This window comes from Zonotrichia leucophrys, chromosome 3 (genome assembly GCF_028769735.1).
Source record: "Zonotrichia leucophrys gambelii isolate GWCS_2022_RI chromosome 3, RI_Zleu_2.0, whole genome shotgun sequence".
In the NCBI taxonomy this organism is placed as follows: Eukaryota; Metazoa; Chordata; class Aves; order Passeriformes; family Passerellidae; genus Zonotrichia; species Zonotrichia leucophrys.
This window is the reverse complement of record NC_088172.1, coordinates 60,259,172-60,285,776: the sequence shown is the minus strand read 5'-3', so window position 1 is coordinate 60,285,776 and position 26,605 is coordinate 60,259,172. Positions and strand designations below refer to the sequence as shown.

Sequence of the window (26,605 nt, the reverse complement as noted above, 5' to 3'; positions counted from 1 at the left end):
AATTTGCACAAAGACGTGAATCTCTTGTGGAATAAATCCACACTGTGTAGTGATCAAAGCAGGGGTTCTGTAAAAATGGAAATTACACGCTTCAATCTGCCTTCAGATTGCAGTTGAATTCTTTCTGTGCTTACAATCCAACCCTTAGGCTCAAGAGTCTCTTGTCAGTCTGTTTTGCAGTTAATGAAACTGAAGAATAGCTACAAGCACCATTGCTCTTTCTCTATTGCATTTGGTGCAAACATTTTTGGGGACAGCACCAGCAGCTTCATCCTATCCTGAATATGAAGTGACAGTTTCAACACCAGACTTAAATATCAGTAATGACTTCTTAATAGTCTCCAGATATGCAAAATGCTTTGTGTTGACTTTCTTTTTCAAAGAAAAGTGACAAGACAAATTAAAAAACATTTATCTTAAAAGATTTCATGACCACAAGAGCAGTAGTAGTAAAATTTAGTAATGCACTAAAAATTCTGTGTATTCTGATTGCTTAATTGTTGTGATGATTTCAGTGAGATAGAATAGCCTGTCTCAATTACAATAATTTCTAAATAGAGTACAAGTTTTACCAAATTACTTCCAAGGGGCTATTTTTCTCTTCATTTACTTAAAGTCAACTACCAGATTTACTAATGAATGTGTGGAATCTTGAGTTACTAGAGCTAGAAAGGGCCTTATCAAATGTCTGAACAGGAAGAGGGTTGTATGATGCTGAGAAAATTCTGACAAAATTCTAAATATGAACTTATTCTTTTGAATTCAGTGTGATTAAATAAGTACTGATTATTCCTGGGAAACACTGACTTTAGAGGCATAGAAATAAGTGCCCAGAATACATTAGAATTTTATACTGTGATGTGGACTGTAACCTTGGACTTACATTCATCAGGAATTAGATGGCAGATTTTGTGAGTGCATTTCACCATTTGGTGAGGGTGGGTGTTTAATTTGTTCTTTGTCACAGGGAAACTGAAACTTTTAGATAATACTGATGCAGGCACTAACAGTTTAATGCTAGTTTCAAATACGTTGAAAACCATGCAGTGAGATCATGCTTATTACAATGTGGGAAGGAGATATTGGTTCACCCAGAAAAAAAGTCTTCTGCAGATATACTATTGCTGTCTTAGAAAACTTTCCATGATCATTATTCAAAGGTAAATTTCATTTAAAAAAACTCAAAAGAATACCCATAAAGTAGAGGACAGTTATTATTAAAAAAAAAGGTTAATGGCTGTAACAATAGCAGTTCATTTTAGTACTGCAGTGTTTTTCCATCTGAAGATGTCAGTAGTATACACAGAGACAGGCAGATATAAATAATCTTCATGATTCTGTAAAATTATTTTGTTAACGTGTTCTTTTGCAGTTTGGAGTTTGGGTTTATCTTTGTATTAGAGTTATGCTGACTGTTTAAAAAGAAAAAGGACTCATTCAAACTTCTATACTTTCTTCCCTTTTGACTGTCAAGGCTATTGTCCATTTTCAAGTGTTTATGAGCTCTATGCCTTGGCAGTTTGTAAAATTTTGGAAAAGAAAATCTCCTCTAGTATTTCAGATTAAAATTGCAAATCCCAAGGAGTTTTAGAAGCATGCCATTTGCCTGTTCCAAGATGAATAGAAATTTCAGTTTTTTAAATAATACAGCTCCAAAGGATAGCACTTATATAGCAGATTTTTTTTTTGTAAGATAGATGACCGAAGAACAAGTAGATCCTCTTACTAACAAATCAAGTGAGTTTGGCTCCATCTGTTGCTCCTAGATTTCACAGCTCTCCAGGATTCCCACTTTATCCTTTTTGACTTCAGTGACATATAGTTTGTTAAGCAATTTGATCTGCTTTTGATCTCTCCTGGCTGTCAGCAATGTTCCTTGATGCAGTCATGCCAAGCAATGACTTGTGTTCCTATGTCATTCCACAGAAGAAACTTTAGCACTTGCCACATGACTTAAATCAACTCACCATGTAAAGAAAATTGGGCAGCCAGGGTCACAGGAGCAGTGTGGGACACTCACTGATTAGGACCTCTGTTATATAACTATTAGTATCAGTATGTTTTTCTAGACACTTCAGAGTGCTCCAGGTAGAGCAGAAAGATGTGAAAAAACATGTAGTAAATTAATCATGATTCTAACCCTCTTTGCTCTGAGGTTAAATTTTGGTTTAGGAAAATGTTGGATTTGTGGCCCAAATCCACAATGGATGTGGATGAAATTCTTCCAGATGTATTTGGTATAGGAAAGAACTAGAACACTAGAATGGCATTGAGAGTTATAGAATTATAGCAAGTTAAAAATGTTTAGAAGCTATTCTTTGGCTGCACATTAGCATTCTAGCCTTACAACATTAAGTTTATTCTTGCTAATCAGAAACTATTTCATCACTTGTCACTTATTGCAAAACTTTCACTGAAGCTCAGCTGAAAGGGAATTAGAAACAATGTCAGGCCAAAAGTAAATCTGACTAGAAGGAGATTAATAGTACAATGAAATGCAGATTGCTATGAAATTGAGTTGAATTCAGTACTTGTTTATATGTCATAATGTCATATTTAATATATTTGATTGGAAACTGACTACAAGCAATAATTACCATAATTAAACATTATTTTTGTAGTGATGCTTTCTTTTCTTATTCTGAGTGTTTACAACTCATTGAAAATTCTCCATCCAAAAGAAGCTAGGCTGTGTGGCCCAGTACATCTCCCTGATTTGGAATAAATGTGACTGAGAATGTTTATAAAGTGTTAAGCATTTGCAGAACACTTTGTATTTTAAAAGTATGTTCCAAGAAAAGCCCCAGAGTATCTTGGAAAAATACATGTTCCCTATTTTTTTCAGTGCTTCTTAGTCACCTGAAGTTACCTATTCATTTTGGACCTGCTAGTTGTAGAGTTGTTATGTGCTCTTGTGTTTAACACCTGCTGTGTGAATAAGAGCATTGGAAGTACCATCTTATGCAATAAAAAGGCTTTTAAAGGTTGTATTTGGTATGGTGTCAATGAGCAATTGAGAGAGTTCAGACAGCAATAGGCTTTCTAGTCATTCCTCTTACCTCAGTAAAGGTTATCCCCAATACCTAGAAAGAGTTCCCAACCCTGAGAGTTCAGTCAAGCTGTAGTTTGAGATGGAATTTTCCTCTTTGTGGTCAAATCTGTGGGGTGCAGGGCTTACTTTGCAATAAATAAGATTGCATCCACTACTAGTTCTTTAATAAGTAAGATTAATGCTTTCAGACTAAAGTTTAAAAAAATTGCAGCATTCTATTTGCCCCTCTCTCTCACACACACATGTATCCTTGTATCTTTTCATATTCTCAAAACTGTGTTCCATCATAGTTCTGATTATGGATCTAAGACTCTAGCAACATTCCAATGCCACTTCTTGATCAGAAGTAAGAGTGATATTAATTGCATGTTCAATTAACAAACTTGAGCAGTTGTAATCTATTTAGGGCCCCACTTCAGGTGGAAGAAAGGGAAGGGATTGCTCTTCTAAATTTGACTGTCCTCTCCTAAAGGAGGAGAGGGACAATCTAAGGATTTATAGATTTTCCAGTTAAGGAAAGGCCTTGAGCCTAATCTGGTGATCTGTCTTTTAAAAACCTAAAGTTTGGTGAAATAAATACCCTAAGAGATTTCCCAAAAATTTTTTTTAAATATTTATTTATTATTATTTATTATTTTTTAATATTTAATATTTTTAATATTTAGTATTTCAAGTTTCAAGAGAAGGCGGAGCTGGAGTAGAGAGAATTGAAATGAGGAAAAAATTATATTCTTTAGAGTTTGAATTGCATCATCAAAAACATTTGGAATTTGAAATGTTTGTGGTTTTGTCATTCTCTATTAATAGTTTTGCTACAAATGTGAATGAAGATATTTCCCAATTAAGAAATAGATCCTTTATTTTTTTTTCTATCATCCATAGATCCATATTCTGGTGAAAAAATTCCTTCAGTCTTTTATAAAATAATGCCAAATCACTCAAAGTAATTAATAGCAAAATAATAGCAACAGTAGTGGTTTGGGTCAGTCCTCCAGTTATCTCTACCACTTACCTTTACAGAAACAGGTATTATTTTAACCAAATTAAATCTTTACATTTACCGACTCATTTACAACTGTACATCCACAAATTCTATCTGTTTGTTCTGTTATCACTGACAGGGTTAATTGCTACAGCTATGCCACATGCAGATTCCTAAACCTAAACCAGATGTAAACTAAAGCCAGGCTTTCAGTCAATCTGTGAGTCATATTTTACTGTCCTTAAAACTCCAAACAAGGAGCTGTCTATGGAAGCCCTTGAAGACTCAGCAGTTCTTAGTGTAAGTCATTACAATTCCAAAAAAAATAAATAGAAGAAAATTAGGAGCTCTTTCTGTATTTGTGGCTGGGTTCATCAGAGTGTGTCTTTTGATGAGGCCAGCATTGTTTCCTTTAGATAAAGTCTAAACTTTCTTTTAAAGTCACAGGTTGCAGTTGTAGGGGATCCAGAAAGCACTGAAGAAGTTGAGAAAGGCGTGATAAAGTTGTTCTATAGTTTTTGGACGAGTAGGACACAGCCACATCTCCTGTGGAAGCCTGAGTAGTCCGAACCTTAGAAAATTAAGGACATAATTTCAAAGCTTCCATAAAAACTTTAATACAAACAGTCTAGCAAATCTCAATTAAAGGTGTGCTCTCTAATATCTGTAACTATTTTGAAAATCCACCTGACTTCTAGAAGATTTCTATAGATAAGTATGCCTTTTCTGAATTACTTAACAAAAACAGCTTAATAGATCTGTTAATTACTCATCCAGGATAATTCATTAGTCTGCTTGCTTTTTTATTTTTTTATAGGTTGGGTTTCTTGTGTTCAGTGTGGGGTTTTTGTTTGCTTTTATTTTCCATTAAATTTTTATGTTTTGGGAGTTTGAAAAGAAAACTCCTCTTGCCCATTGTTATACTTGCCAAAGAAAATGCAGTAAGCCTGAGGAGCAGCTGGTCAGCTGGTCATTCATTTTGTTGAAATAGAAATATTTTATATTTAGAAGAGATTTGTGCTTCCAGGGGCTAAAATTTAGTATCCAACAGAACCAGCTGGAAAATGTGCATTAAACAGATAGTATGAATGTTGAAAACTTTTTTTTCTCCTTTTCAGAAAGATAAAATAACTGTTTCTGATAATGAGACTGAGTACATTTTACATCACTTACCACAATCACTTACTGAAAATGTTAGTGCAAAGCACAGAGTGTTTTGTCACTTTCCTTTTCCATATAGATGTCTCTTAAATTATATTGGCTGTAATGAAACTTTATATGTTTTTACTAAATTGACCTGAAATAAAAATAAAACAAAAATATAGGATGACCAAGCTAAGACAATAGCTTGAAAAATATGCAATTAATTGTATTTTAACACAGAAACAGAGAATGAGATGAATTATTGAGATACTGGATACAGCTGGAATTGCAATTTGTTTAAATCTCTAAACTGATTTTGAGCACAGAATATCACATCAATTTCCAGGTCAGAAGCATTTGAGACACATATGTATGTATGGGCAAAAAAGCTACCAGTTTGAATTGCCCACAAGAATCTGGTTTGATTGCTTCTGTGAAAAATGGCATGAAGTTCTCTGCAGCACATGGTCTTGAGAGGAGATGAAATTAGATGTACTATCGGTCCTTTCCATTCTTCATGTATTGCTTATAGGTTAAAATTGATTTAGAGATCTAGTGAAAAGGTGTCTCTGCCCTTGCCAACTTCTATTTAGGATTTGAGATCTTTGGAAGGCCTCAAGTGCATAATTTGGGACTAGAGGATACTGAAACCTTCACCTTGCTTTAAAGTAACAAAAAGTATCTTTATTCCTGTTTGGGCAATTCAGTCTTGTGACATCACTTTCTACCTAGTGCTTGACTTTTGTGACTGCCAATATGAGTCTCTTTTGTGGTGCCTTGAATACCTTTCAATTCCTTCAATATAAGAAAATTTAAAATCTGCTGGAAGCAAATGGAGTTTTTAAAATTTGGTAATTTTGCCTAAGTTTTTCAATTGTATATGTATTTGCTAAAATGAGAAAATAACTAAACGTGAGAATAGGGAACATAAGACCAGGTTTTGAGTCAGTTAAGAATGATCAGACAAGCTTTTGCTTTAGACAAAACTTTGTTACGAAGTCATCACAGCAGATTCCCTTTGCCAATCTATTCCTTTGATATTTGGGATGTTTAGCTGAGCAGGTCATGGAGATAAATGTATTTGAGTTTGAAGCTGAGGATAAAAAATATTACATTTAGAAGGCTGTTTGTATTCTCACATACCTTCTGACGCAAGCATTTACTCAGTATCTTACTTCTTCATTTGGGAAGAAATACTGGGAACTGGTATTTTGTACTACTTTCGTCAAGATCAACACTCTAAATTCTTCAGTTACAATGAGGAATAGCAATGGCATATATGAATAGTGGGGCTTTATATTCTAGTGACAAATTACAGAAAGCAAGGAAATGCATGTTTTGGAATGTATGCACTTGAACTGAAAATTCTGAGACAGAATCAAGGAGGATTCATTTCTTGAATGATAGGAGCTTGTCACAGCCTAAAAATATTTCCCTTATGGTAGTAATTGGAGCTCAACATTCATCTGAAATTAAAGTCTCGGGTCTTCTCTTAACCCAAATTAAATTAGCTTGGAAGTGTGAAGGTACCACCTTACCCACAAATAATTGCTGTGTCAGGGCTGCTTTAGGCTCCAGATTCTCGGTCTTGGTTTTTAGTCCAATAAGAAACAAGCTGTTCTTGTTCAAGTTCTCTCAGACAGTTCGAGCCATGAGTATTCTTACAATCTTTCACTTTAGTCCTTTTGCTCCTTTACTTTTGAAAAATGCAGAACTCTTCACCACATCTGTGTTTTTATCAAGTATCAAGGCCTCCTCTGGCTTAACTCCCTAAATTAAGGTAATTTCTGCTGTTTGGTGCAGGTTTTGCATCTGAACCTTATTTAATTCAGGCACTATTACCTGGGGGCAGGTATATCAATACAGCCTGGAATCTGAGTTTTTAATTTTGTTCCCATACAATTCTGCCCTTTAAATTTGTCTTTCTCCCTCAAAACCACTGGATACTTCTGTTAATTTTTTGCTGCCACTTATTTAAACTCACGCACTGGCCACAAATTATCTGCATATAAAAACATTTTACTGGGAACATGACTGTTCCTGATTCTATTATCGTAGTGTTTGTACCTGTAGTGTGTTTGAGGCACATATTCCACTGGTTTCCCTGGATATGAATTAAACTGTCTTTTCTTATAGTATGCAGATCCATGCTATGATGTGTCATCCTAAACTAATCTGTTACTCCAATTTCAGCATGTGAGACAGAAGCAGCAAAAGTTTATCAGCTATCACTAGAAGAGCACCTACAGCCTTTCAAAGACAACATGGAGCAATTCATTAGTCAAGGTAAATAATGAAACGTCGCTTAACCTTTTCATGACATTTCAAAGGAAAGTTATGGGAACAATGTTTATACATTGTGGGAAAGGGACTGTTTATTTTGGCATCATAGAAAGACATGGATTAGTTTGATCAGATGCCACACAGTTCTAACAGACTTACCAAAGTTGTTCTCTTGTACTGTAGGTGACTCACTCTCTTTTGCATGACAGCAAAGACAAATGCTATTGACTTGAGTGTGTGATCTTCTAAGTTCAACATTCCAGTAGAAAACAAATTTACAGCCTTTGTTCCTTGAAAAATTATTGAAGCTGGATTTGTTTCATTAACTTCATTCCAATGAGATAATTCTTTTGTATGTGCCAAAAACATGGAATAAGCATAAAGAAAGTAGTTAAAGGTTTTTCAGATCTACTGCAAATCCATATGAAATACTTGGCTGTGACTAATGAATAACACTGCAATAAAAAATATATTAAAAATATCCAGGATCAACTGGCATCCTGAATATTAGGAGAAAAACACTTTTAAAATGAATAGACTATGGTTTACTAGACTTTTCTTTGACGAGATTATAGGAAATACGGATAACTTTGGGTTTTCACTAATGTATGTCAGAGCATCTCTTGAAATTCTACTCTGCATCAACCAATTTGCTTTTTAGTACAAGTCAGAATTCAATGCATCAGGGTTAAAATACCCTGATGAGTACACCAACATAATTTTAACATTTTGCTGCTCATTCTGCTTCAATATTTCCTCTTATAATCGAAGACCTTTTGTCTCCTGAACAGGCATTATGTAAGAATTCTGTTTCTAGTGCTGATTTATCAATTCATTAACTGAGAGCTACCATATCTAGAAATATTTATTAACTGAACGTGCTTTGTATTTGAGAGGCCTGTCAGATATGCTTGTATATCTTCCTGGTTAGAGTATCCAAGATGACTATCTATCCAAATGTTATAAGTGGAATACCTATGGAATCACAGAATGGTTTGGGTTGGAGGGGACAGAACCAGGCTACACATGTGCTGATCCATGCTACAGGACTCTCAATTACAGGGAATAAATTGAGCACACCCAATATTTTTAATCATCAAATATGAACTGCTGTTTTCTAAAACAAGTCTGGCAATCAGGGTGTTGTCTCCAGCACTAGTAGGTATGAACAAATTTCAAGCTGAATTCTGGTTATGTACGTATGGCATACAAATATTTCAGTAGTGGCACGATTGAACATGTAGCAAGTGTTTTGCATTAGGTTTGTATTATAGTTTTTATGTATAGATAGGGGACATTCAAATCACAAGTTTGTCTGCAAGATATCACTGTTGGTATGCTGTAAATCATGTCATTTAACCTTATTAACACAGCAGGAAATCAAACATGGGGATTGTCCCTGGAGGTGTTCAGGCCAGGTTATGGAGCTCTGAGCAACCTTGTTTAGTGAAAGGTGTCCCTGATTATGGCAGGGGGTTGGAACTAGATGATCTTTAAGGTCCCTTCCAACTCAAACCATTCTATGATTTTATGATTGTGTTTCAGCAGAAGTAAAATTTGTTAAAATTGTGTTTTTTCTTTTAGAAACCATATTTTTAAAAGTATCTAACTTTATACTTATGCTTATTTTATGATATCTGGCTACACTTTCCTGATTATAATTTTATATATGCTGTATAATGATCTGGTTTTGCAAGGATATGCAATTTCTTTTGTGACTACGTGTCTGTACTTTAGGAGAGTCAGGAAAAAGAAAAGAAAAAGGTATATCCATCACATCCATTAGGAGGTTTGCTGTGTTCCCATATAAATAGTGTATATTGTTAGGTGGTTAACAAAGGGAGAAGCCCATAATGTCAGTAAAAATATCACTGTCATGTTGATGAAAATAATTGGAAATGTATATTGTGAACACAGTAAAAGTGTGACTAAACAATTTCTACATTTTTTTAAAATAGTAGGGCCTATTAAGCAGAATTCTGTCCTAATGTAAGAAAGACAAAGGCTAACATATAGCAAGAAAGAATCCCTGGTTAAGTTCCAAAAATAAAGTAATTTAAATACCTTTCATTATGAAATCCTTTGTTTTTACTTCATGGGATTGAATTCCGACTTGAAAGAGGCCATGTTTAAAGCAGGATTTCTCTTTCCTGTTCAGTGTTTGACAAGCTTTTGATCTAGATATTTTTTCTAGGGGCTTTTGTTGTTTGTGTAGACATAATCGATGAGTCTTTTCAGCTAGACTGCACACGTGATCATTTAGAAAAACAGAGGGACAATTCTTGGCACCTTTTGGGGATTTTTGTTTATATAACATATGCTCTGGGCAAAGAAAAATCAAGCTTTACGTTTTTATCTTTTCAAGTTCCAGTTTCTCCAAAGTCAGAAAAAAGTTTTAACTTATAATTCAGATGAAAAGCATTTTTCATAAGGTTGAATTATTTGGCATGTTTATATGATGCCTTTTCAGAGTAGATAACTTGTGTTCATAATGGGACCCAAAAGTTCAAAGGAGCTAGTTACTTACAGCATATTCACTTATACGTGTTGCATGCAGCTAAAATGGAAAATGGTTTTCCCACAGGCAAGAAAACTTGGATACTAAATTAAATATCCTTGGCAAGGGGTTAGAAATGCAATGCTTTATAAGAATAGTAACTGCCACGCACAGCTAGATAACTTTGGGTTATGTTACTGCAACTAGTCTAGCAGATTGTTGCTAATTATGTATTAATTAAAAAATAATTTTTTAATGTTAACACTTTTATTAGATTCATCAGAGATAAAACCAGGTTGCATATCTCTAGCTTGATTGTAAAGATGGTTTCATTTGAATGCTAAAGAAGGGAAAGAGGCAAGAATGTGTGATGAAGGCTGTTCAGTATTTGCCTTGCTATCCAAGTCAGTAAGGTAAACAGCCAGCATGTGCATTAAAGTATCAAATTAGTGACAGGATGCCAGTCCTTTCTTGAGGGACTTCATGATCATTCATATAGTGATCAATATACTTAGCAGAAAGTTAAGTTACCTGTGCTCTCCTTTCTACATTGGCTTAGTGGATATTGGCAAGCATGGTTTACCCCATAAAATTTGTCCTTTCCAATGAAAATTTATTCATACCAAACAGTAGAAGTTTAAAATTTGCATGTTCCCAAAATATCATATATAGTCACATTTTCTGTCTTTGACTAATTCCTCACAAGTTATCACAATTTGAATGAGAGAGATTGAAAGCAAAGCACCGTTTGGTAACCTTGTCTCCATTGTTCCATATGCAGCTGTGGATAGATAGGGGTGCAAATACATGAGAGATCACATCTACCAGCTTGGAGAGTATCAGAAATCACTTCTTTTTCTGGTGAAAATGAGTCTGACATGAGACAGTGGGGAAATGCTGAGGGTACTAATTATCACATGGTTTGTAGAGGAATTTCATTAGCAGTTAGTAGTCCTTTAGCCTTGCCCCACTGGACAGGTTAGCCAGCTGAAACCAAAAGAATTGTGTGTGCATGATCCACAAATGATTCGTAGTCCTCAGGTTTTAACTGTGGTTAAGTTTGCAGTGAAAAGCAGTCTCTGGGTGCTGTTGAGGTGCTTTCTTGGCTGTGCATTCTTGTCAGCTTGATAAAGCAGGAAACTTATGGCAGGAGGTAGCAGCCATCACTCCCTCAGAATAGCAAGTCTTTTTAGGGAAGTGGGAAGATTCAGTATGTTGAAATCACAGCTTTTCCACTGAGATTCTATAAATTGTAAAAATGCTGCAGACTTCAAATCTGAGCAAATCATCCTACATCGTATTAAGAAGCCAAGCCAATATAATTTGTTTTAGACTTAAAAAAAAACATGCTGTGGGAGAAGTACAAGCATTGTTTGCAGAAGTAAAAACAAAAATTTCTGATGTTTGGCTAGTTCATTTAAAAGCAATAAGAATTATTCCAGTGTGATTTTAAGTTTTGGACCACAGGGTAGCCATTCAGTCTTAGGTTCCTTCTAGTCTAAATTTGCAAAACTGCAGTTCTGCTATTGTAAGTGAATACAAGCACCAGGTTTTGTTTTGCTGGACCCAAGAATATAGACTCTTCTCCAGACATTAATTCTAGTCACATCCTCATGATCTCACAGGATAAAGATGCTAAAATTGTCCTGTTGGTTGAACTGTCTGTAACTATCTCCTTCTTTTGCCTAGAAGAGCATTCAGGAACCCGGTTTCCAAAGTGTTACTAAAGGAATGTATAAATCACAGTGAGTTCTATTTATCGCTGTAGCTGCAACCAGATAGTTGGTCATGACTTGTTCTCTTAGGTCAAGTAGCAAAAGGCTGTGCATCATCAAATGATGGATTGTGAATGAGACTAAAGCATCAGACTGAATCTTGGATGTCTGGGTTAAGTTCCTGGCTCCAGAAATACTGTAGATGATTGCAAAATGAGTGCTGCTATGGTAATCTGAATTCTGGCCTTTTCTAACCCAGAATGATTGATTTTGCAGATTTCATTTTCTTTAAATATTGTGTTTATAATTTGATAAATATAAGGGAGAACATAGCAGTAGTTCATAATTTTTCTAAAAATAATTTGAGGAAAATATGACTGAAGCATGATTAGGAAGATATATGAATAAATATGCTTTTGTTTTTCTTTAAAAAATTGCACGGAACATTAAGAGATTGGATATTAGTAGTTTATGTGGAGACACTCACTTTAAATATTATTATGATTACCAAAATATCCTCATTAGTAATATCTAAAAAATACTTTTTTTTTCCTTTGAGAATAAAATGTTGGAGGAATATGAAGGGCAAGCAACATAAACTCATTAGAACGTAAGATGCAGGAATTCAACCTTAGCAGTTTAATTTTATAAATGTTTGCATTTTTCTGTTAATGTTCTTTTTGTTGAATTATTGAAGGAGCTTTTAAAACTTGCTCTTTTTGTCCTGAAAGTATTCTTGTAATCTCACACTGACATCTTAATGCTGATAAATAGTTTAATGTCAGCATGATATAAACTTGTTCCTACTTCAGATGTCAGCACCTCCATTGGTGTGCATTTTTACATAATAATCCTAATTCAGATTGTGTTGTATTTGCAACACTAGACAGGCTTCACTGAATTAGCCTTTCCTCACTTCAAAGCCCATGAAAGACTGAACTTTTAGACTGGGGTTGTCAGCTGTTTTATTCCTTTGGCACAGGATCTCATATAATCATTTTTGTAAGCATCACAGTGGTTTCAGACAGCACAGGTGTGGTAGAGTTAAAAAAGGTATTTTGTCATCACATGAGAACAGATCAATGTATGAGTATCAGAATAGCATGATACAAGCCATCCAACACAAAAGACTATGAAAAAAAATGCCTTCTGAAAAAGATTGCTAAAAACTTTTTGGATAGTTGGAGAAGGCTGAAAACTCACATTTTAAATCTCTTCTCCAGTAAAAATGTAATCAAATAAGATTTTTTAATTACATAGTTCCTGGGATGGAGAATGAAAAATAAGAGGATATTAAAGCTTAGGTCCTTCATGAGCCCTAATCACAATGGCATATGTTCTTCTGCACTGTGAAGTCCAGGCTCACAGATGAACAATTCTCTTGCTGGATCTTTACTGTACCTGAAGACATATATTTAGTCATAGGTATGCTGTCTGTCTTCACATCTGTTTCCTGCCTAGTCCTGAATGAGACTTTTAGGCAGCATAGGATTTAATATCAGTAGCAGGGCACATCATGTGAGGAGCTCAAAGCTGCACGCAAAATACAATGTATTTTACTTGTGTGAATGAGACATGACAACATTACAGTGAGTAGCTGCTAAACATACATAGCTAAGTATGATAGAGTGATTTGCTGGGGTTTTTTGGTTGATATGTTTCAGAGTTTTTTTAAATGTTGTATTTGGGTCCCAATTTTCTCTCCCTTAATTCAGCTGACAGGAGATGTCATCCTTCTAACGCTGACAAATTATAGAATGGTTTGGGTTGGAGGGGACCTTAAAAATCATCTAGTTCCAACCCCCTACCATGAACAGGGATATCTTCCACTAGACCAGGTTGCACAGAGCCCCATTCAAGCCGGCCCTGAACACTTCCAGGGATGGGACATCCACAAACTCTATGGGCATTCTGTTCCAATGTCTCACTGCCCTCACAGTGAAGAATTTATTCCTTGTATCTAATGTAAATGTACCTTCTTTCAGTTGGAAACCATTTCCCCTTGTGCTATTGCTAAATGTCCCTGTAAAAGTTCCTCACCAACTCTCTTGTAAGCCCCCTCTAAGTACTGTATGGCAGTTCTAAAGCCTTGTTTTCTCTTGTCTTCATAGGAAAGGCGTTCCAGCCTTTTTATCATTTTCTGTGTTCTTGCTCCAAAAGGTTGCTGCTTAGGTTAGGGACCCCAGAGCTGGACATAGTGCCCCAAGTGAGGTCTCCCAAGAGCAGAATAGAGGGAGAGAATCCCCTCCCTTCACCTGCTGCCCACACTGCTTTTGATGCAGCCTACAACATGGCTGGCTTCTGGGGCTGTGAGCATGCATTGCCAAGTCATGGTGAGCTTCTCATCGAGCAAATCCCCCAGGTCTTACTCCTCTTGTCTGGTCTCAAACCGTTCTCTGCCTAACCTGTGTTTGTACTCAGGATTGATCTGAGGTGCAGGATCTTGCACTTGTCCTTGTTGAACTTTGTGAGGTTGACACAGGCCCACCTCTCAAGCCTGTTGTGGTCCCTCTGGATGGTATCCCTTCCTAACACCACAAAGCTTTTGTGTCTTTGGCAAACTTGCCGAGTGTGCCCTCAATCCCGCTGGCCATGTCGCTGACAAAGTTGTTAAAAAGTGCTGTTAAAAGTCCCAAAACCAATCTCTGGGTCCTTCCACTTGTCAGTGCTTTCCACTTGGACATTGAGCTGTTAACCACAAGTGTCTGAGTGTGAGCATCAGCAGGTTTTTTATCCACCCAGTGTCCCATGTGTCAAGCCTATATTTCTTCAGTTGAGAGGCAGTGATGCCATGTGGGACAGTATCAAATGCTTTGTATGATTCCAGGCAGATAACATCAGTCTTCTTCCCTTACCCATCAGCACTGGAACCCTGTCATAGAAAGCCACCAAATTTGTCAGGCAGTCTTTGCACTTTAATGAAGCTATACTGGCTGTCACCAATAACTTTCTAATTTTCCATTTGCCTTAGCAGAGTTTTCAGGATAATGTGCTCCATGACCTTGCCTGTCACTGACTTGAGACTGACTGGGCTGTAGTTCCTCAGGTCTTCCTTATTTCCTTTTTTTAAAGTGGAGGGTTGTGTTTCCACTTTTCCAGTCACTGGAAACTTCACTGGACAGCCACAATTTCTCAAATATGATGGATAGTGTCTTAGCCATTTCTTCTGGCATGGATGAATCTCATCATGTCCCATGAGCTTGTGTACCTTCAGGTTCCTTAGTCTCAAACCCAGTCTTCTTCATTCTCTCAGTCCTTGCCTTTTCTTTCTGCAACTTTGGCAATGTGGTTGGACCACTTGCTGATGAATACTGAATCAAAAGTAAAGCTCCTTGTATAGACTATTAAGTTTAATTTTTTTTTTACTTTTAAGGAAGTTCAAGTTTTTGCCCTTGCATATTCAATGAAGTTTTAAGTTATGATTCTATAAATCTTGCTCACAATCTATGGAGCTAGCACATAATTTGTATTCCTGTTGTGCGAGGGTATAACACCATAAGGAAGTATAATGGGCTTGAATCAATGTAAATATTTATGAATTTATCTGATCATAGGTTTAAAAAAAATAATAACACCATTAGAAAAATATTCAGCATATTGGATGCTCTATCCCAAGTTACATTCAAGAAATTGGGGTCTGTGTTTAAATTTAAACGTTCTATTCAACAGTTCTCTTACCTCTATGCATAAAAATCTCACAAAATGGGGGAGGGGAAATAGGTATTCTTCATGCTTACAACCTTTTATGAATTTGTCATAGGAAGTATGGAAGGATGTAAGACTCTTGATAAGATTTCCAGAAGAAATCCTGCTTTATACTCTTGTAAGGGTTTCTTAGACTGAATTTACCTGATAATCAGCCATCCAAATGTACTTAGATCTTTTTTTGGTGTAAATAGAAAGTCTCAAAACTATAGTAACACAGCTCTAATGAGTCATTGAAAAGGCTTTGTATCTGTTGGAAAAAAAAAAAACCAAAAAACTGGCTCCACTTGAAAGTTACTGGAAAGCACATTCATAGCTAATTATAAACAAATACTAGTTAACACTTTAAATAAAAAGAGAGGAAAAAAGCAAAAATATTTAGGACATAGACAAGCAGATGAAAGGATTCTTGTTGCCTTCCATCTGAGATTACTCAGATGCATTCCTGTATTCAATTACCTGAGAAGATGTGATATTCCCTTAAGAGAGATCGGGAGATCAGAAGGGATGGCAGTTTCGTGCATCTCCTTACTCATAGCTCTTTGAAACTGGTTCAGCAGAAATAGCTTAAATTGCAGCAGGGATTGGGGCCAGACGGTGACTACAGACAGTAATCACTGGGTCAAGATCATACCACAAACCAACAACAAAAACTTCTGGAGGAACAAAAGCTCTGTCAGGGTGTTTGAAGGCAGTTTGAGTAGACTTGCAAGGTCTACTTGGAATACTTTCTGAATAGGCACCAACAGGTCAGCTTGTTGTGTGACTACGCTTATCTAGTACATTTATACATAGAGGGCATTGATAATCCTTATTATTTGCTAACTTTGAGTCTATTTTTTTCATCAAATCCCTTGCATACTTCAGATTCAATTCTCAGCTTGAGTTTTATGCCTTTTTTTTTTTTCACAAAGCCACTAAGCACAAGCCCCTGTCATTATTTAAAAATTAATGATTGTCTAACTTTTCAGTCTTCCCCAAAACCCACTTCCTTTTTGATAGTGACCATCCAAAATGGCTTAATTCTTCCTAGCGCTACTCATGCCCAACCACACTAAATAAAACATGCAAAGAGAACAAACACCAACAAAATCCAGAAATTGAGTCAAAACAAATTCAAGTCTAAAAGGGAGTAGGGGTAGAGGGGGAGGGGAAGAAAGAAACTTTTCTCAAGAACTTTCTATTGATTCAGGGGTATTTGCTATTCTGCTTTGGTGTTTGAAGGTTTTTCAAAACAAAGTCTTGAATAGTATGCTAACTGCCAAAAACAAAAGTGTTATTTTGGTGTTTCCTGAGGGTGTTTGAAAGTATATGTACTACCAAGGAGAATAGGGGAATTTTCTGAGAAGCACTGACAGAGCTCTTGTAAACTTGGACCTTAGACCCTGATAATGACAGAGTAACTGCATGCTCTTGCTTGTGCTGGTAGTTCACTCAGAATTTTCTCTACATCCATTTTCCTTCTGTCTTAGTCACGTGCTTGAGATACCTACAGAAGGTATCCTCATGGCCTCTGTCAGGCACCTCAGGCCTTAATGAAGCTGGGTCAGAAGTGACAGGTGAACTACCTGAAGTTCCATACACTTTTTAAGAAAAAAGGCAATTTTCCCTCAATTTTGTTATTAGTTTAGTTTTGTTGGGACTTTTTGGAAATTGTGCCTCTCCCAGTGGAAATATTTGGTATATTTTCAAAGCCTCAGCTACTATTCACCCATCACCAGTGTGGAAGAAAATATATCCTCTTTAAAGATTCTTGTAAATCTCCAACAAGGCTTTGTACAAATATTAGTGATTGTTTTCTCTTTTATTTGTTTGGATTTTTTTCAGTAAAAAGGATTTCTATAAATTTTCCTGCTTTTTAATAATATGTATATAACATTGGAGCACAATAATCCTAGTCTAAAACAGTTGTATGTCTTGAGTTTCCAGTTAGTTGTAAGTCAAATATTTCTTTTTAGATTTTTTAATCCTGGGAAAGAGATGATATAGTGAAATATCACACTTTCAAACAAGAAATCACAACAATTAATAGTAGAGACAACAGATGTTATTTTGCAATATCTGTCCACAGAAAAAAATGGTCTGTATGTATAGAAAATAGATATATTCATGTCATTAGCTTTTTGAAAGTCAGATATCGTTCACGAGATATAGTGGTTAAATTTGGAGGAGACTAGCAGAGAAAGTTTTTTGTACTGAAAATGAGAGGATACTTGGCAGTTGTCTTCATCCACAGTGTAGCTTGATTTCTGCAGAGAACTTTGCATAACATCCACAATGATCCACTGAGGTTAGAGGGGACAATTTTGTGGTCAATCAATGGTTTATATCTTGCATTTGAGCCCCTTTTCATTTAATTTAATTTAATCTTCTAGGCTTCTTGAAAACAAAATACTGTTTACAGAAAACCGAATTTTACAATAATTCTGAAGACCAGCATTTTCTAAAATGCCTGTGTCTATTTCTCACATTCAGTTTGGCGAGATACATCCCATTTTCACAAATGTGTAGGTCAGTTTAGTATAGTTATTCATATATGTGCCTTTGTAGATGTTTATATGGAACATTTTAAGGACTGTAATCAAAAAAAGAAAGGAAAGATCAAACGCAAAAAACAATGACGTATCATTCTGGAATGTGGGTATGTCCTGATAAGGACAGAAGATTTGAGAATTCAGTTCATTAGAGTTCATTTGTGCGATCTTGTTTGAAACCTCATTTTGAGCTGCATGAAATCAAGTTTTATGCCCCAATTATGAAACACCAAGCAGTAAATTTAAGCAAATTAAAAAAAAAAAAAGAAAATGATAGAATAGAAATTAGGACATCTGATGTGAGTAATTTTTGAAGAGATACATATGTCCTGTAGTTAAAAGAATTTATATAAGAGCCTTGGATATAGTACAGTCCTCACACTTGGTAAGCAATGACGTAGGGAGGAAGGAATGTACTTGAATTTTGACCAAATATATAAAGTGTTTAGGAAGTATAGACCTCGCTCTAAAAGGAGACCAACTTTAAATAATCTGAAGGTATCTTAATGGAAAAAGCAGGCAAACAGTGGAATGTCATCCAACAAGAAGGCATTAAAGATGCTTTCAAACTAAAAAGGGAAAATATAACTAAACCAGTGCATGTTGTAAACCGTTGATAAGGTCGCTTCACTCTGTTAGAGGTCACTTTGACTCTAAATTGCTGTGAGTTTTGAGATGGCCATGTTTTTCAATGTGACCTAAGGTCATTTTTCAGCTATATAATTTGGAGTAGATTTTTTAGAATATATATGTCTTTAGGATTGTGAAAGCTGCATGAAAAGTCCTACAATATATACAGTGTGTGAAAGCCAACATATAAATCTGCTACTTTTGCTTACCAATGTATTACACAAAATAGAGGGGTTAGTATTTCCTGGTATCATATAGTTTTTAATAGATTTGGAACAGTTTATTTGGATGTACTTCAGCAATTAGTGTCAAGAATCAAGTTCTTAGCTGGGAGTGTTAGAAAATATGATGAGCCAATAAAATATTTGGGAAAAAAACTAACTCAAAAGCAGAAATTCCTACATCTAAGCAGTGTCTGCTATATTAGCTGATGGATTTGAAATATATATTAAAGCAGATATGGATACTGCATGACTACAAGATTTCTTTAATGTTTTTCAAAGACAATCAAATAATATTTTTGAAATAATCTTATTTCTTGAAGATAGAGAATAATTATAGAAGCAGAAGAGAGTGCTCAGATACAGTCAGCTGCCATGGTATCCCAGGATTTATCTAATTTTTCTGTGTTGGCCGTTGATGATCACTATGTTGTGATCACTGTGGACTGGGTATAGCTACTATTTTTCTTTTTTCGTGTCACCTGTTGTAGGTGTTGTCTTTGTAACAGGGAAGTGCACTTTTCTTCCCTGATTCTTCCTCCAAAGTGGGCAACTTTTAGCTGGTATTTGGCTCTTAATGGATATATGCCAAGAATGAAGAAGCCAAACCAGTGCCTTTCATGCACTCTTTTTATACCTGTGATGAATTGCTTTGGAGGAGGAAGTGATGATATAGATGCAGGATACTGAGTGAAATGATGAAGTATAATGCATTCTGGGACAATTCAACTGGATCCATCATAACTAAATTTTTCCTGCCCCTAGTCAAAGAGGAAAACATAATTTGAAGTAGTTTACCAATGGAGTGATTATTACTGAGCAAAGTACATATAACCACTAATATCAGGTGATAATATTCCCAATGTACAGATTATAACAATCTCCAGCTGCTTCAACATCTAATAGTTATTCCATTGTATCCAGGATAGGAAAAATTATGTTGTTTTGATAACAGGAGGTTTTCTTCCCTTGCCAACTAAATTTCACTGCATATCTTCAGCTAGCCATTTTCTACAGCTCTTGGATGTTAACTGTGTCTAGTGCAAAAGCAGTCATCTGATTATTTTCTTTGGACAGGGACAGATCTGAGTGCATATACCGTATTTTCTCTTTCACTGGTGCCACCTGTTGACTTGTGGAAGAAGAATTGTTTTCATAGTATCTTTAACTTTTTCTGTCTAGAAAAATGATAATGCAAAAGGGTTGCAAATTTTTACCTGTGTAATATCTTCTGGTAAAATGAGGAAGGATCAAAAATATCATTGCATTTGGAACAAACTACAAAGAAATTCTTTAGAGAAAATTCTTTAGTACCTGCATCTCTGCCATTCAAGGTTTCTACAGTTTCTTTTCATTGTGTAATACCAATTCTCTATTAATTTGTCGAAAGTATAGATACCAGAAATAACTTGGTTTTGTTTTGCTTTGTTTTGTTTTTCTTCTTCTCTGGACCACAATAACATTTTTTTTTTCTTTAATTGAAAGGAAACTTGTGCCCAAATGGGGATATTCTGACATGCTTTGATAAGCTTAGGATAAGATGCTTACACTCTTTTGAGAAATAAATTGTGGAATTTTTGCTCCATTACTGGTGGGTAAATTATTTGTAAACCTGTGCAGAATATTTGAAATAAAGAATAAAGTACCTAAAACAAGGCAACTCTAATTGTATTCCATCCCATCAATCTTGGAAATTATGAAAATACTTATATCCTAAAAATGCAACATATGCACCAGTATACAAGACTGTTGTAGGATGGAATATGGTAGCCTCTATTTCTAAGCATTGTTTAAGTGAAAGAAGTCCAAATTGCATTTTTCAGTAATAGAATTATTTGAAAGTTGCATCCACAGATACTTAGTGATTGTGTTACTGCAGAATGAGGTATTTGATCTTGTTTCATCCAGAGAGTTTGTGCAGTTTTTCTTTTGAACTATAAGTTTTTACTGGTCATACTTTGATTTTCAGGATTAAAGTATGGAAAAAAAGAAAAGTATTAATGAAATTCTGTAAAAGCTGCCACATTTCACCTGGTTTCTTATCCAAAGCAATGCAAGGCTTTCAAGAAAAACTCTTAAGTCAGCCCAAATTCACTCAGCTCTGGGCTCAACTTCACTCAGAAGGGTTGTGAGCCCTCACAAACCTTCTGAAGAATCTGGGCCAAGATTCAATTTGGTACTGAAACCTGTAATCATTCAGGATTCACATGCTCTTCAATTTCCTTGAGAACATTTACCCATCTCTCCCTCAGGTTTTCTGTGGTTTGCTGGATTTTTTTTTCACTTTCAGGATAACGGTGGTGGAGCCCAAGACTTCAAGTAATGATTACCAAATACAGTGTCTCCCACTGCAAATATCTGGGCACTAGTCAGCAGTGCTACTGCTCAGAAGACTACATTGCTACTAATAAAAAGCTTTTGCAGCACTAGACAAAGCTCATTGTTGTGACTGGGGAAAGTATAAGGCAATTCCATTTGTATTTCCTTGCTACAGATTTCACATGCCTATTTCAGTGTATGTTTGTAAATTACTGTTGATTGAAACATTTTAACTGAAAAACAGTGATTATCTTTGTATCTTAATTATGCCATTGCTTTGCTTTTTTCAAAAAATTTGAAATTTTTCAAAGAAAGTGTATCTATGATGCAGAAAAATAATTTTAATGAGTCAATATTGTAGAACTATGTCTGGAAAGTGGAATACAAAATAGCTGAAAGGCTCCTTTTTTTTTAGATTTCTATATGAATGTTATAGCACTGACATTTGTTACCAGGACACCTCAAAGCCTTTTCATTTTTCAAAACTTTCTGACTCTTGGGAATACTATAATTCTTCTTGCAAGTTAACAGTCCAGAAGTCTAGCAGACTGAACAAAGAGCCAAGTACCAAATTAAAAGAGCTTTCTGTTTAAGCATGCAGACTTTAAATGAGATTTAAGTTGTATTACCTGAATGACTGCATAAGTATAAATTTCACTTAAGCTCATGCTCAGAGCAGATGGACAATTGCTTTGCACATTGGTGATGCCTAAGTTAACATGCATGTTCTTATAGATTTTTTGTTAGGTGTTCTTTCAGTCATCTAAATTTAGTGAAATGTGGGCAAAAAAAAAGAGAGATCATGTGGCAAATGGAGAATATTTTCACCATTGTGTGGGAAGGACAGTTTCTTACTGTATTAATAATACAATTAAAATATTAATTATATATAAAATGATACAAGTAAAATATTAATTTCCTTCACATAATCACTAAATGCTAATATCCTTCATGTAAAAGTAATCATGTTTTCAATACAGGCCTGCTTCTGCTCTAGTACTTCACTAATGGATGTGTGTGCAGGGTGAGGGAAGAGTTTTCATTTGTAATTTCCACACAACTTGTACAAAAGCTGTAAGGCTGAATCCTTCCTTCTCTTTCCTCAGCTTTTCCTCCTCTTGGTAGACAAGTTCCCGTATTATTTGAGTTTTTGGAATCATTATTTAAGATCTGGTTTTAAGTCAATTTCATTATTTGGTTGTTGTTTAGAATACTGGGAAATTTTTTTTTTTCTTTTCAAGGCTTTGAGTTTTGGATTGCTTTCTATTTGCAGTGGTGGTTTTGGATTCCTTTTTAATAGGGTTATCAAAATTTGTGTTGTTTTGTTTGTGTGGTTGTTTGTTGAATGGGGGGGTTGATTGGTTGTTTTTTTCCTTAGAATTGATCTACATGAGTATATCCTCAGGTGGTTTCTATATATTTTACACATGACATATGTAAAATTAAAATTATCCTGAAACATCTCTATCTTTCACCTTGTTGCTAATTATTTGATTGTATTTTTACAGCCAAAATAGACCAAGAAAATGAAGAGAAGTCACTGACAGAAACACATAAAAGGTAAGAAGGAGTAATGTCATAAGACCTTTCTTTGAAAAATATGGTGTTTTTAGCAGTTGATGTATTGGTAGCCAGTATTACTGTGTTTTTGAGTGATATAGAAATGCATTTAGAAAGAAAAGTGATATTTAGTTATTGTGAAATTTAGTTTGCAAATGAAGAAAGTTTGGAACAATTTAAATGAATATTGTACATTACTCCTGTCTTTCAGAAAATGCATTAACCTTATGTAAAAATAAATTCAGAGTATACCATTTGGACTGAGAAAACACTGTTCATACTACACCAGTATCATGGTCATTTGAGAGGTATTTTGCATTCCCCAAACAAGTATTATTAGGTACCATTTCTTGTACTTATAAAATATTCATTTATTAAAAAAACCCAACTTTTTTGTAATAAACAAATTAAATGTAAAATTAAATGTGACTTCCATTGTAGAATTGCTAATAGATCTTCAAATACTGTTTTTTGTGGCAGAAAGCAAAATACCTCATTAAATTTCATTCTGTGCAGTTGAGACAGTTTTCAAAACTGGGAACCTCACTCCATTGCACAACATGTGGTTTGTTCTGATTTTTTTGGAGACTTCTCTAGCAGCAGTGTTTAAATGGGAAAGATTTTTATCAGTCTCAGATCAGCAAGAGATCAAAATATGGTGCACAGCATTTATACCCCAAATTTAGGGAAACTCTCAGTCTGTATTTGTTTTTCTTTCACTGAAAATAGCATTTTCTTTTTTTACTAGCTACAGCTATCACTTAATAACTACTAATGCATATATCCATTCTATATTCCCAGAATTATGAAGTCTCTCAATAGGATTCCTCTAAAAGATATCACTATAAAAGTTCCTAGTTTTCACTAGGTTTGTCAGCCATTCTGTGGCCTCAACACCCAAATTTGCTACCTGCAGTAATGCCACAGGGTGGTTGATGTCTTTCCTGGTACATTTTTTCTCTATTTCCTTGGGCCGTGTACCTTGGGGTAGTACCTGAAAAAGAAGCCAAGGGGAGTGAGTGCCTCAAGAGCCTCCCTTCTTACTTGTGGGGAGATGGTGGGTCCTTGAGTGGCACATCAGGGGTGTGGAAAGGGAGTATGAGACAATCACAGACAGCTGCTTTGAACTGGTCTGTATTGCTTTAATTTTCATTACAGAATATTCTGAGTTGGAAGGGACTTGCAGGGATCATCAAGTCCAACTCCTAAATGAATGGCACATAGAGGGATCAAACCCACAACCTTGGTGCTGTTAGCACAATGCTCTAACAAGCTGAGATAATATTAGGGTATTATTGCTTTGGCTTAGTATCGTGCCTCTTGCTCAAGTATATGAAAGGCATTCCTGACATTTCTTAGGTTTGTTTAGCTGCTTGGTTACGTAATTCTTATCTTCAAAATTTTCCTTCGCAATAAAACTTTGAGAGAAGTTGGCACTGTTAGGAGATTGTTGTGATGCCTAATTGTGCTTTAAAAAAAATATTTGTTCTGTCAGAAGTGGATTTGAATACAAATCCAAAGGTGACAGAAATCTAATGACAGTGGAATCTTCAATCTGTTCAGAAATCTTGTGACTTATCACTATCTTTTGGTATCTAATTCACTTTCCCTTCTAATCTTTTTCCCTGACAAGACTGGAACCATCATATCAAAAACTTTCTACTGGTTTTATTATCCTGATGGGGAAGAAAACAAACTGCTCTAGGAATTCTTGTTCAGCTTGGTCTGCTTCTTCTGACTTTAATCCCTAATTCTTTCTTCTCCCAGCTCCTTTTACACAATTTGTCAAAGAAGAAAAATCTGCTTCATCGCTCCTCCTTTCCGTGAATATCTAGCAAGAATATTTTCTTTCTTCCTTCCACCTTCCCACTGAAATTCTTGATCAGATTAGTGTTTTTTGTAAGAACACTGGAGACAACTTCATATACAGTTTTAGTATTATGTGTGATTATTTCAGTAAGATTTTTAATTTAGCTTGAAAATAAAATGCTTGGGATCCTTTTTGTCAGGGGTGGATGAAAAAGATGATAGGAGCTTAAGAAGCTAAATAAAAGATTAGTTGCATTTGACTAATCATAGGTAGACAGCAGTGCATAGGATGACGAGACAAGCAAGTAGTGCAAGGAAAAGTGATGGATTAGATGAAGCAAAGTTAATGTGATTAATGTGCTTGGATTTTCCTTGTTGAAGTGGATGACTTCAATCTATGTATAAGTTCAGGTCTACTGCAGGAGAGCATTTCTTTAGCTTTCATTAAAAACTATGATTTTTTATTATTAGTAGTAGTATTTTCTTTGTTAGTTTGTCTCCATTAAAATACAAAAATCCAGAAGAAAAGATCTTGTAGCAATAAAAAACTCCGTTTCTGAAATGAATAATGATTTGGGGAAAATGCAGCAATGTGTATTTTAAAAAATCTCAGTTGTGCAATAGAAGAGCTGAAATGGAAAGTTAATCTTACACAGAAAATGAAGACAAAGAAAATGGAATGTCTGCTCCAGGGACTCCATACAGTGTATAGCTGTTCATTTGTCACAAGTGAGAAAATGTTTAATCAGTTTTGAAATGATGTATTCTCTCTTTATTTATCGTGTTTAGTGACTTTAAGAGTGTCAGTATGTAAAGTGTTTATCCTAGGAATGGATTTCTGGCACATGGATAAAAATGAAAAGTGAAATGTTTAGCTCACAATAGGCATATGTTCCAAGATCTCTCTGAGTAAGTATCCTGAGATGAGAAGAAAGCACACAGGTCTATGTTTATCTAGCTTACGCAGGCAGACAAGGAAGGCTCCAGCCTGGTATTAACACTGAAGTGACATGGAATGTCTTCACCAAACCCCAAACAATTACATCATTCCCTTAACAATATTGATAAAGTGCAATAAGAAAGAACCTGGCACTTTCCAATTAGACCCTCATTGCTAAATGCTTGAGAAACTGTGAAATACTTGTCAAGTTAAAGCAAAAAATCACTCATTTGGGGAGAGGTTAAAGAAGTAAAACAGAAAAGAGAGAGGAGGGGGAAAAGATTCTTCTGTATTTTAGGAATCCTTTATTTGGTGCCCCTTTCTTTTTTCGTCTGTTTTTATTTTTAAATTTGAAACTAATGTTCTCCATCCCAAGACTTGTATTATAGATATGCTCTCTGTTTTGTGTATTTTCATTTACTTAGTGTTAAATATTTTTCATCTTTTCAGATGTGAATTTACTTAAGCAGCAAAAAAAAAAAACAAAAAACCAAAAAACTGAAGTCTTGTTGTTTCCAGGTATGCTTAATACAATTTCAGAATGAGATGAACTTGTATCATAGTATGCACAACAAGTAGGAACCAAGATTGCAACAAAATTATCATCCAAATAATGTGACAAGTGATACCTCATTTGCTGGGCTAGGATGAAAGGCAGTAGCAACAGCAGAAATACCATTTTGCAGACTTAAAATCAGAAATTAGTTACTCCTCTTCCTGCACTTAGTTTCTGAAGAACCAATGACCAAACAACCTGACTGAAGTTACTGGAAACAGCATTCAGTGAAGGTGAAGGTCATAATTCTCTGCCTTGATACCTTACCAACTGAATAGCTCTAGAGGAGTATCGTGGAACTTTATTACTTTTTCTTATAATACCTCACACAGTATTAAGTTCTTATCTCCTTAGAAGGCTTCCAGATCCACATCTTTTTAAAAAGCAATTAAATCCAGACTTGGATTGATCTCTCTTCCACTGAAATAGTTAAGATGCTCTTTTCCTTCCCCTTTGTCTGCAAACATTTTTCTCTTCTTGGAATAACAACTTGATTTCAAAAATTTAATTAAGATTGTTTTTTTTTATCTAAGATGCAGTCAAATGCTTTTCAATTTTTCCTGTCATCTCTTAGTGTAACAACAAAGCATTCGATTCTGAATTCAGTTCAGCAGCACTAAAAGTTTAGTTATTCATATTTCATATAATTAACTAATATT

General features: G+C 35.2%; 1 protein-coding gene across 2 annotated transcripts in view; it reads left to right on the top strand.

Moving 5' to 3' along the window:
• The window catches only part of FMN2 (formin 2), a 155,910-nt gene that overhangs the window by 99,285 nt on the left and 30,020 nt on the right, over positions 1-26,605 (top strand). For both annotated transcript variants that reach the window (XM_064708441.1, XM_064708442.1), the window contains 2 exons: positions 7,371-7,463; positions 22,590-22,641. In XM_064708441.1, coding sequence (XP_064564511.1) covers positions 7,371-7,463; positions 22,590-22,641 — 145 coding nt within the window. The remainder of the gene's footprint in view (positions 1-7,370; positions 7,464-22,589; positions 22,642-26,605) is intronic.